At 37.6% G+C, this 12,944-nt stretch overlaps 1 protein-coding gene across 1 annotated transcript in view; it reads left to right on the plus strand.

The window, feature by feature from the left end:
• The window catches only part of LOC126284419 (serine/threonine-protein phosphatase 6 regulatory ankyrin repeat subunit C-like), a 591,030-nt gene that overhangs the window by 420,433 nt on the left and 157,653 nt on the right, over positions 1 to 12,944 (plus strand). The window contains exon 7 of the mRNA XM_049983337.1: positions 5,367 to 5,468. Coding sequence (XP_049839294.1) covers positions 5,367 to 5,468 — 102 coding nt within the window. The remainder of the gene's footprint in view (positions 1 to 5,366; positions 5,469 to 12,944) is intronic.

Consider the following 12,944-nt stretch of genomic DNA (forward strand, 5'->3'; position numbering starts at 1 on the left):
ACTAGAACACCAAGCCTGGTCTGTGCATACAAGTTTTTTGTCACCTCAGTTGAAACATAATCCAAACAAATTACGGGTCTTTCTTCCTTCTCTAGCTACCCAATACTATTCCAAGAACTGTATCACTCAAAACATGTTTACCTAGATTATTGAAATGTTGACCATGCTTGGTATGCCATTCTCTGCTACAACTACTGGTGTTAAATAAGGAAACATACTTAAAGTGCTCACTGATAGCTTTGTCCTCAATATTGGTCTGCTCCATGGTTCATTAGTGAGAAGCAAGATAACTATTTTGTTCTTGTTATGAATGGTGTCATGATTCGGTGAATGTATATAGGCAGATGAGTTTCATTTTCAGCTGATTGCTCTATGTGATCTATATCATATGTTGTCGATAGATTTTAGAATGAATCCTCATGCAGTAAGGTCCATAAATCTGACATGATATTGATCATAACCGCACTACGAAGCTCATTACAAAATGAGTGTGAATTATTAAAAGGCTTACCTAGTTTTGGATTTGTATATTAGGTTAGAATTAAATAGTTGACTTGTATTATTTTAAATTTTATTTATTTATGTTATGAGATGAAGTCTTAAAGTGTTAAATATCACCTTGAAAATCTAGCTGCATCCATGAAACTCTGTATTGATGATCGCTGTTCTGTGTATTCATCCTTCAATATGACACATTTTCCTCTCCAATGGATTGTTTCGTACAGATATTGATTGTAGTAGTCTACATTTTGGCCATTCAGGAAACATTCCACACTGGAAATCATGCCATTGTCAGTCTGGAACTGTTTTCCCACAATCATTTCATCATCCAATGAAAGAGGAAGAGGTCATGGGCAGCTTGCAAAGTGAACATGTAAACTGAGGCTAAATCAGGTAGCACAAAGAAGCAGTACATGTGACTGCATCTTATGCAAAATGTGTTGGTTTGCTGTGGAGCAAAAACATCCCACTGGTCAGCTTCCAGTCATCCTTCAAGTTGATAGCCTCATACAATCTTATCAGGAGATTTTGATAATATGATCCTTTGATACTTTGCCTCATACAGGAGTAGCCTGTTATCATCATACAATGGCAGTCCCATAACAAATACTCAGCATCACTTTGTCTGATGATGGTTGGGCATTTGCCATTTTTAGCATTGGTGAATCAACTTGTTTCCGTTGGTTGCTTTGCACCATTGTCTTGAGGTCATAGTGATACATGCCAGAACACGTCCATGGGGTTTAGGTGGCTAAGGAAGTCATCTGAATTGGCCTGAATTGGCAGATATTTTGAATGGGTTCGAGCAGTTGCAGAACGCAGTTGGTGGCAACCTTTCTCATTTTAAAAATGTTAATGCAAGATTTTGAAAACTGACCTGTGGCTGATTTTCACTTCTTCTAGCACCACCTCAGTTGTTGTGTGCTCGTCTTTGAGTATCAGGGCCTCTACTTCTTTCATGATTCCTGCTCCTTCACAGATATATGGCTTTCCACTCTGTTCATCATGTAGAATTGTTTGATCACAATGGAAGAGTCGTTCATTCATAAGATGTTGCATTGTTGCATGCACCTTCACCAACTTGCCACCGATTACTGCAGCGTTCTTCCCCTTCAAATGGAGAAAATGAATTACCTCAAAATATTCCATTTTATTCTGTTTCCTATAGTGATGTGCTCAAGTTATATGGTGTGAAGATTTCAGTGTGTACCAAAACTGCAGGCTGTATCTACAGAAAGACAAAAACCAATTACAGATTTAATTTTTAAGGTGATACTTAAAACTTCATCAGTACCCCTCAAAAAAGTATTCTTATTTGACTGGACATATTAAATCACACTTTGAGACACATGCTGGACACTGAGAACCTTAACTTTTTCCTTATTGAGAGAGGCTTTAATTTTTTGTCACAGTGTACTTTCATATGTATACACTGAATAAATTTTTAGACACACACACACACACACACACACACACACACACACACACACAGTCAGTCAGCTGTGTTTAAAAATGCTACTATCTTTTTTTTTAATTCTTGGGAGAGATGGCCATTGGAAAATTGTTCACATGGAATGTAAAATGTGACAGACAATCGTGCTGACAGGTATGAGTATTATCAACCAATCATTTTAAAACAAATAATGGTTACTAATTCATAACCTGAATTATTTACAGAAGGACTGAATGAGTGGTTTGAAGCAGACACGGGGAAAGATCAGGTTGGTTTCTGGAGAAATGTAGGAACATGCAAAGCAGTACTGACCCTCCAACTTATATCTGAAGAAATGTTGAAGAGAAACAACTCCACATTTATATAATTTGTGAATTTAGAAAAAGTTTTTGATATTTGTGACTGGAATACACTCTTTTAAATTGTAGGTGCACTTACCAGGGATGAAATACTGGGATCAAAAGCTATCTACAACTTGTAAATAAACCAAATGACAGACAGTTAGGAGTCAAAGGTCATGGAAAAAAAATGAGCTCCATCATATAAGGACACCAAAGGCTTGACTGTATAGGAAGTTTATGTGGACGTAGGTTGCAGGAGTTATGCAGAGGTGAAGAGACATGAAGTGAATAGACCAACAAGTAGAGCTGCATCAAATTAGTCTTTCAACTAAAGATCTCAATAGCACCAACTACTATGGATGAATACATGCATATCTGCAACACTGGACAGAGATCTGGTGTGCACAATTTACTGTCACTCTGTGCAAGTGATGTAGCCTCTACAAGGCTGAAGTCAGAACTCTTGCTATAAAAATTTATAAAGACTTTTTCAGTAGATACAATATACTAAATGGGTTCTCTGAGCATCTGCTTAGGAAATTGTTATTGTGGATGAGGATATATAGGACATTATGGATATGGTAACTCATTTTTAATAAACTCTTCACTGCTCAAAAATGTGCTGTAAGAATAATATTTGGTGCTCATACATGATGTTCTTGCAGACATCTGTTTAAGGAGTTGAACATTCTGGCTACTGCTTCACAGTGTATGTATTTGCTTATGAAGTTTGTTATCAACAATCCATTGCAGTTAAAAGATGTATGTAATTATAATAGCAGAAGGCAAAATGATATCCATTGTTCTGTGTTAAGATTGCCTTTAGCACAAAGAGGGGTGTACAGTGCTGCAGCTAAAATTTTTGATCACTTACTTAGTGATATAAACTGTTTGACGGACATCAAAGCAAAGTTTGAAAACAAACTGAAAAAGTTTCTCTTTGTCAACCCCTTATATTCTGTAGTAGATTTTCTATTATTGTAATGTGTAAAAGGTGCTGGGTACAAATTAACTAACTCACATCTGCTGTATGTTGTTACAAATTGTCATGATATATCTTCTAAAACGATCCATGGAACACGAAATTAACTGACTTACATAATAAATAAAGACATTTGGTATTATAATGCTGGAATAGTATAAAAGAGCAGTTTCCTACAGCCCGTTGCTTACAGGAAGATACATACACCATGTATGCCAAATGATAATATGTAATCTAAGAAAATCTGTTTTGAGAAAACATTAACTCACAGAACTTTAAATTCCAGTACTTAAAGTGCTATTTTGGATATATATCCAGTTTAAGCCTTTAGTAGGTATAAATATTTACTTAAGATATCTGATGACACAGCTTATCAAGGTACTGATATAAATGTAGCTTCATAGCTGTTTGAAAACCAGTAAAATTTACACATATGTTTTGTTTTAGTATAATTTTAACTATCTGCATAACAATTTTTGTTGAGCTCTGTAGGATTTTATTTGTGCACAAGTATGCAATTTCTATGATAGATATTTAGGTACAGAATCTATAGTTATATGTAATGTAATTTAATGTGTTTTATTCATCTCATAACATACACAATTCCAGAACATATATCTGATGTACAGGAGACATGTCAAGGCTACAATTTGCTTATTTAAAATTTTGTCACACTTACAATAATAATTTGTGGAGCAATTACTTACTTGCAATTTTTCAAACTTTCAGTATTTACATCTACTGTAACTATCATAAATTTTGCCTGCCCGGTTGGCTGTGCAGTCTAACGCATGGCTTTCTGGGTGGGAAGGAGCGCCTGGTCCCCGGCACGAATCTGCCTGGCAGATTTGTGTTGAGGTCCAGTGAAGCGGCCAGTCTGTGGATGGTTTTTAGGTGGTTTTCCATCTGCCTCAGCAAATGTGTGCTAGTTTCCCTTATTCCGCCTCAGTTACACTCTGTCGGCAATTGCTGCACAAACAAGTGCTTCACTTATGCGTACACCATCATTACTCTACCACACAAACATAGGGGTTACACTCGTCTGGTGTGAGACGTTCCCTGGGGGTCCACTGGGGGTCAAACCACACAATAACACTGGGTTCGGTGTGGGGTGGCGGAGGGGTTATGTGGACTGTGGTAGTCTTTGTGGGGTCGTGGACCACTGCAGCTGTGGCGGGGGACGGAGCCTCTCCGTCATTTATAGGTCTCCGGTTAATATACAATACAGTCATAAATTTTTATTCCATTTTAGAGGTCCAGCTCAAAGTATCACTTCATCCTTCATGAAATCTTCCACAGAGTAGTAGCATTGTTCAATTAGAAAATCATGTAACATGCTTTTTAAAATGTTTATCTTCATGTTCATTATGTCTGGAAGTGAAACATGGACAATAAATAGTTTGGTCAAGAAGAGAATAGAAGCTTTCGAAATGTGGTGCTACAGAATAATGCTGAAGATTAGATGGGTAGATCACATAACTAATGAGGAGGTATTGAATAAAATTGGGGAGAAGAGGAGCTTGTGGCACAACTTGACTAGAAGAAGGGATCGGTTGGTAGGACATGTTCTGAAGCATCAAGGCATCCCCAGTTTAGTATTGGAGGGCAGCATGGAGGGTAAAAGTCGTAGAGGGAGACAAAGAGATGAATACACTAAGCAGATCCAGGATAATGTAGGTTGCAGTAGGTACTAGAAGATGAAGCAGCTTGCACAGGATAGAGTAGAATGCAGAGCTCCATCAAACCGGTCTCAGGACTGAAGACCACAACAACAACAACATTCATTATGTCACACCCTTTTACTGTGTTGTGAATTTTCATGGCTATATAGTGAGGAGTCTGAGCATGCAGTTTTCAGCAATGAGAGGTGTGCATGAAGTTATCTTTATGTCTTGTGTCATATGAGTGTTCAAAATGATTTTTTTTTAAATAGATCAGTTCTGCGGCGAAGTAAAAAAAAAAAACACCTCAAAGATGTATAAAGAGGGGACAGTTAATATTTTTAGGTCTTTAAATAATGGTTCTTTGGGGTTTTAATATGTTGAAATGTGTTCTACTTGTGTTACTCATTTTATTAAATCTGTTTCAGATTGTGAAGTCATTACTGAAAGCAGGAGCTGAAACATCATGTTGTGGTAAAGACACACTTACACAAATTCTCCACCTTGCTGCATGGAATGATGATTTTGAGGTAAACAAACAAAATACTCACAACAACAGGAAACCAGATTCCAGAATTAAATTATGACCAAATAAATGAAGGAATATGTTTTCTATCTTTTATTGTTTCTTGAAAAACTAGATCTGTTTTTGTACTCTGTGGCCAGCATGATTTCCAGAACTGTCTCCAATAGAACATGTATGGGTCCAGTTCAATCATCAACACTGTGCTCGGGCCAGTATTCAGGATATGAAGGACTAGTTACAATTGTTGTAGGCCAGCTTACCTCAGGCAAGGATACAATGGCTGTATGACTCCCTTTCCAACTGAATCAGAGCATGCATCCAGGCCAGATGGGATATGATGTCATACTGATTAGTGTGCTTGTGCTGCCAGCTTCTTTGTAATTGATGTACTTCAAATAAATTACTAAAAGCTTGTTCTTCACATATTTCCATCATATTCAGGCGTGTATGAAGTGGATACACTTATTATACATGCTATTGTCAGAGTCCAGAGAAGGAAATAACAAGACAGATATTTGTAATTGCAAACCAGTCACACTACTTACCTACTCTTCAAAGATAATGAAAAATATGACGTGCACAACAACAATAACACACCTGTTCAAAAATACAATGCTTAGTCTGCCTCAATTTGGATTTCAAAATGGTCTCTGCACCGAATGTAACATTTTTCTATTCACAAATCAAATTATACCAAATTTAAATGATAAATTAATGTCAACCTGCATTTTCTGTGATGTGTGAAAAAATTTGATTGTGTAGTTCACAGTATTGTCCTAGAGAAACTTAAATGTCATGCTGTAATAGATCTTGCTGTAACTGGTTTTCATTCTATTTAATTGAAACGGCAAAGATTATTCTGCAAAAATAAATAGTTAAAATGATGGCATTGTCATAGGAACCAATCACATCACGATTAATGAGGTTATTTAGATGGCAGGCACCTCATATTATTTATGCATAGTATGTTTGAGGAAAGGCATTCCAAAATTATGTTTGTAACAATGCTTACATTATTACAAACATAATAGGACAATGCCTCTCCTAAGACAAATTATGTACATATAAATGTGCATAATGTCATAATTTGGACTTGAAGAAACTATCCTGTTCTGAATGCTAGTGGTCAGCATTCAAGTGGGAACTCCCCATGATCTATGAGGCTGACGTTTCCATCATGTGGCTCTCATTAGTCAGTACACCACAGTCATCCACTATATCAGGGTGGTTGATAACATTGTCACTGTTTACAAGTCGCGTGTGCATGCCATTTCTTCTCCCTTGGACTTGGATGAACAAGCACACCTGTAGATAGATGACTCAGACACAACAAGATCAACAAGACACAGACACAACAAGATCAACAAGAAACTTCCTCTGCATTAATGACGGAATCCTGCTGTCTTTCCAGCCGTTCACATCCAGTGCTGTGTGATACTCCTATGGGTCGAGTGTTGGCACTGCACACTTAAAGCAGGTGCCATGTGTCACTCAGGCTCCTGGTCACAGGCTTTTCCTTGGTGTTACTTGACACCCTCACAGCCCAGCCTTTAAACTCTTCCTTAGCTGAAATCTTATTTCGCAATCTATATGCCAAGTTTGTCGAAGACTTGAAGTTCCCCTCCCCTTCCAAGCTCCCACCTTAGTTGAGTGCTTCCACTTGTACATTTCCAACATCTGCACTCTACCTCTGTATGGTCACACTGCACCATGAGAGCTCATACACAAAGACCTAGGATACTGTGTGTTTGTTATGCCCTGAGATGACATGGTCCTGGTAGCATTAGAATTTTGATCTGGGCAGCATTACAACCTCCTTACTCCAGCCTGAACAGAGTGCTTTGGTGCATGACTAACACTTTAGACATTTGCCGCAATGGGAAGCAACAGACCGTGTTGCTTAACTGAGTTAACCCTTTGGGCTCTTAACAAGGACACTTTGTCAATATCTGATTCTGAGATGTCATCCACAAACATACCTTCCTCTGTGTGCACTGACCAATGGTCTTCCATGTTCACTTCTCCCTGTGTATCTTCTGATGCCAGTGCTCAATGTGATTTCTCCCTACCTCTCCCTGTGTGATCTCTATACTGTCATCACCTGACCCCTCTCCCAGTGTTGCCATTTTCATTGTCAACATATCTGCATTTTCTGTTGAGGATCTCTTTATCCAACTCCAAGGTGGCACCCTCTTTCTTCTCCATATTCCTCTACATATGCACAATGATTCACTAGCTGCCCACATCACTCTTCTCCGCTCCTCCCAGGTTCCACACAATGCTGTTGAGGACATCATCATGGCTTCTGTTGACAACAACAGTCATCTCCTTATCACCATCCAGCTCATCACACACCCTCCCCCTGTAGTGTGGGACCTCCTCTCTCTTGAGTGGGCTAACCTCTGCAGACTCCTCACAGACTACGGGACTATAAGGTCTCCAAATCTGTGATTTCACACTGTCTTCAGCTTCGAGAAATGGTCCAGTTGTGTCTTCCTCAAGGGCCTGCCACAACATGACTGAATGAACAGTCTTGCATGCCTCCTCACCAGTGCCAACTGGCCACCACTCCACCCTATCAGTTGCAGTGCCAGTGCTATATTTCCTTCCTCATGCTCCACACTGCTAGATGAGGAGAGGGTAAGGGAAAGGAGGTGGGAGAGGGTTGCCTCTGTGGTGACTTTTGATGGCAGATTGACTATTGAGAGGCTGCCTAAACTGCTGTGAAGCACAGTGATACCATCCTTGACTCAGTCTGTTTCCTCATGCCATTGTGATTATTAGTGAATTATGTCCTTGTCTCAGTATATAGTAATAAAGTGATTGCTCGTCATTATATTCAACAAGTCTAATGCCTTGTTTCCACAAGCTCAATAGCAATGATACCGAGAGGTACAATTTTGTTTTACCATAGAAATATTACTACCTATGTTACAGAACATATCATTCTGCCCTCATAATGTTAGAAGATTGGTGAGTGCACCAATCATAGTAGCAAATGCTAAATTTAAAGGTAACAGTTTAGAAACTGCCATCTGTATTAAAAATCCATGCCAGGAGAATTTCCATGTAAGTGTATAATTTAATTTGATCCAGGGTAAGAGTAGTGCTTGGACAATAATAAGTAATATGTTAGATGTTTCTCTTATAAGGCTTTTAATATAATACTGGACGTTGCTTACCTTGGTTCCCCCCTACCCCTCTCCAAAACTCATGTCTCCTGCTCACTGTGTTCCATTTTTTATGCTCACAACTTACCTTATCTGTACAAGGGTGATCTCACTGGTACCCCATTCTTATCAAATTTGGCCATTCAGCAACTCAACTGTACTGTTTTATTTTATTTACAAGTGGAGACAACAACTTTGGGATCACAGACTTACTTTGAACTTTGTAAGCCTTTAGTAGGCCATTAAAAAAACCCTGTGTGCAAGTACTAAGGTGTGTACTACTCTGGCAAGTCTGAGAAAATTGCAAGATGAGTCTTATGTGTCTGTTATGTGGCTTATGTATCTTTGAGCAGGTGCTGACATTATAGTTCGTGATGGCCAAGTGATTAGCATTCGAGCTTCATAAGACAACCCCTATAGGAGGCGACATTTCAACTCCCATTGGAACTTAATTATTAATCTATTTTTTCGTCACTGGTCATATTAGTTTGTATGACAGTTGAGAGGAGGTGAAAAAAAGAAAAGAAAAAAAAGTATTGTTGCACGAAGTTTCAATTTTTGTTTTCCATGTCTGTATGACAAATACCATCCTGAAATGTGTGATGTGGAGAGCACATCTGATGAGTAATTGTACATTACTCTTGTGTTCTGGCACATTGTAACTTAACGTATTACTGATTGTGAATAATGTCATTTTCGTCATGATTTATCAAGGTTTGACTTGTGCTTTCAAGCCTGGCCCTCATCCTTGAAAAGTTAATTATAAATAGTAAATAGTCCAGCAACATATTAAGTTCACTGTAACCTCATAAACAGGATTCAAACCATCGCTGCATCCATGACCCTCTTGCAAAGCACGAATACTATCAATTTGACACCGACAACTTCCCACAACTGATAGCTTCATACAGATACATCAATCACATAATAGATGCATAAAACTTCTCTTTTGATTTTCTTGGAATTGCCAGAGTAGTGCACCTTACTACTTGCAGATTATATTGTTTTCACAGCCTACTAAAGGAGAAAACTTAGAAGTAAATTCGTGATCCTGACGTTGTGACCTGCCCTTGTTAGTCATTTTATTTATATCAATACATATTCAATAGATACATTTTTCTGTGGTAATGCATGGATGTAGAATGAGTCAAAACATTTAATTCATTATTATATTCATATCATTAAGAACCACAAACAAAGATTAAATGTACAAATTAGAAAATAACAATAAAAAAACAATCAATAAGTTCTAATTACACTCACCAATGGAGGTTAAGATACATTCTTCAGTTATTATCTAAACAGTTATTTATAAAGTAAAAAGGACCATTGTCTTGACTTAAAGAACACAAATTAATGTAATTAAAGCAGCAAGATACATTAAAACAGGAATACACAAAAAATACATGGGAAATAATCTTACTTACCTTTTTTTCAATCAAGAACTCCTCTAGCTTACTCTTAAGTAGTATATTATTACTTCATAAACACCCTATATTACTTGGAAGTGTGCTGAAGATTTTTGTACTTGTATTTTACACAGTTTTTCTACAGAGACAAATTTTTCAGGTCACTGTGTATGCTACATTTCCTTCTTATGTAATGATGACTGTATAACTCATTCATTTCATACTAAGAGGAAATTTGTAGCATGAAAGTCATGTCTGAAAAAAGATTTTGCAATGTGTCCCTGTTTGCTTAAAAAGATTACAACATGAGATTATTGGAAGCACACCACACAAAAATATGGACAAACTTTTTCTGTCTTCCAAAGACATTTTTCGACATTGGTGAATTGCCCAAGATGATTATTCCGTAACACATAAGGGAATTGAAGTCGCCAGAGTAGACAGATTTTGGGACTCTGATGTCTCCATTTTTGGCAATTATCCAGTTGCCAAATGTTGCAGATCTAAACCTTTTCAGGGTTTGGTGAATGTGGTGTTCCCAGTTAGGACTGTTATTTATATGGATGTCTAAGAATTCTGAACAATTTGCTCGCTGTATCTTCTGGCTTTCATGTGCATTGTTTATCTCCTGTGGGCTTTTGTGATCAGAATGGAAATGAATGTAATTGGTTTTGCCGAGGTTTATTGTTAGATAATTTACTGTGAACCAGTTCAGAACAACTGCAAGTAATTGATTGTCACTTAACTTGTATATGTTATATTGTCTATCATAGTACTTGCGTCATCTGCAAACGAATTGTCAAGTTGCTTGCTTTATTTGAGGACAGAAGTAAGTCATTAATATATGTGATAAATAGTAGAGGACCAAGGACAGAGTGTTTTGAAACTCCGTAATGTGCTCTACCCCATTCAGATTCTTCCTCTCCTACCAGTGTATTGTTACCACCTAAAACTATAGCATCAGAGCCAGCAGTCTATTTGTCCTGTGATTCCATAATGGTGTGATTTCTCTCTATGTATCCTGTGTTCAACACAGTTGAAGGCCATAGATAGGTTGCAAAATATGCCAGCTGGCAATGTCTTCTTGTCAATGCATTCCAAAACATTATTGGTAAATGAAAATATAGCTTCAGTTACAGAGCTACCTTCTAGGAATCCAAACTGGTTTTTACCAATTATTGCAAAGTTTTTTCTGTGATTTACTATCCTGGATACATTAATTTTTTGAGGCCTCCTTTGTGGAGAGGCTCTACACTATCATAATTCATCCTGTCTGGGTAGATACCTTGTGGAGAGAGGCACTGAATGTATGAGCTAGGAGTTACTGAACTGATTGCTACGGGTTTTTAGCAGTTTACTAGAAATATTGTTGACAGGAGCTGTGTTTTTACTTCTTAAAGAAATTATGATTTTTCTTTCTTCCTGTATTGTTGTAGGGGCTATACCTATCTCCTCTAAAGAATTTGGAAAATGGTCTTTCAGTATTTTTATGGCATTTTCTAAGGAGCCATTGGGTCCTGTTTTCTCAACAAAACTTAAAAAGTGTTTATTAAAAAACTTTGTCACAGTCACTTGATTTTGTACTTGGCTACTTTCATTGTTGCAAACAATGTTTTGGGTCCAACTGGGGCTCTTTGCACCACTCTCACTCCTTATCACTTCCCATACAGTTCTGATTTTGTTAGACTTCTGAATAACTGTATACTTAGTGATTTTTTATAGTGATTTAAGCGGATCGAATTTTCTTAATTTTTAGAGGTGATGTACAGTGCACACTTCCTTTTCCACGAAATCTTAATACCATTGGCTACCCAGGGCCTTTTGGTGAGTTTTTTGGTTTGGGTCTTATATATCATTTTTGGGAAGTTGCTTTCAAATATCAGTGACACTCCATTTGTGAAAAGATTGTACATGGAATTGTCTTCATCTAAATTACACATAGATCTTCAGTTGAGTCTCAAAGATGTGATTTAAAAGACTGGATAGTTTCATCATTAATTATCTCAGCTGCTTTACAGTGGGGCTCACTTTAATTTACATGTGTTTTTGTCCATCATGGTCAGAGTGACCATTCAGGGCTTGCCTGGTAATTGTATCACCTATATGGTCTGGTTTAAATATGTTATCGGTTAGTGTGCTTGTACATGAAGTTATGCTAGTAGGGAAACTAACTACAGTAGTGTGAGTGATTATCTCTCTTCTTTTCCACAGTCTTTAAATTTCACATGGAATTGTCACTCTGAATTTAATTTGATCTTCCTGAGGTTTCTATGATGTGTTATTGCCGTGTTTAACTTTATACAAAGCAGATGGCATTTTGTTAGAAAATATGTTATGTGTATTTCCCTGTAATTCCTGCAGAAAAAGAAGGGAGGAAGATTAGAGCATAACGTCTGATTCACAGTTAGTTTGTGGTGCCTATCTGTGGCTCAACATCTCTGTTATATGATGAGAAGCAACTCTCTTTTCCATAATATTGTTACGTTCCATGTTGGATTTTCCATTGTTTGACAGTTAACTAATTGGATATGAAGTATTGGCTTAATTTCAGAAGAATCAACTCTGTAGGAATCAACATGGATTCCGGAAACAGCGATTGTGTGAGACCCAACTCGCTTTATTTGTTCATGAGACCCAGAAAATATTAGATACAGGCTCCCAGGTATATGCTATTTTTCTTGACTTCTGGAAGGCATTCAATACAGCTCCACACTGTCGCCTGATAAACAAAATAAGAGCCTATGGAATATCAGACCAGCTGTGTGGCTGGATTGAAGAGTTTTTAGCAAACAGAGCACAACATGTTGTTATCAATGGAGAGACGTCTACAGACGTTAAAGTAACCTCTGGCGTGCCACAGGGGAGTGTTATGGGACCATTGCTTTTCACAATATATATAAA

This window comes from Schistocerca gregaria, chromosome 1, assembly GCF_023897955.1.
Source record: "Schistocerca gregaria isolate iqSchGreg1 chromosome 1, iqSchGreg1.2, whole genome shotgun sequence".
Taxonomy (NCBI): Eukaryota; Metazoa; Arthropoda; class Insecta; order Orthoptera; family Acrididae; genus Schistocerca; species Schistocerca gregaria.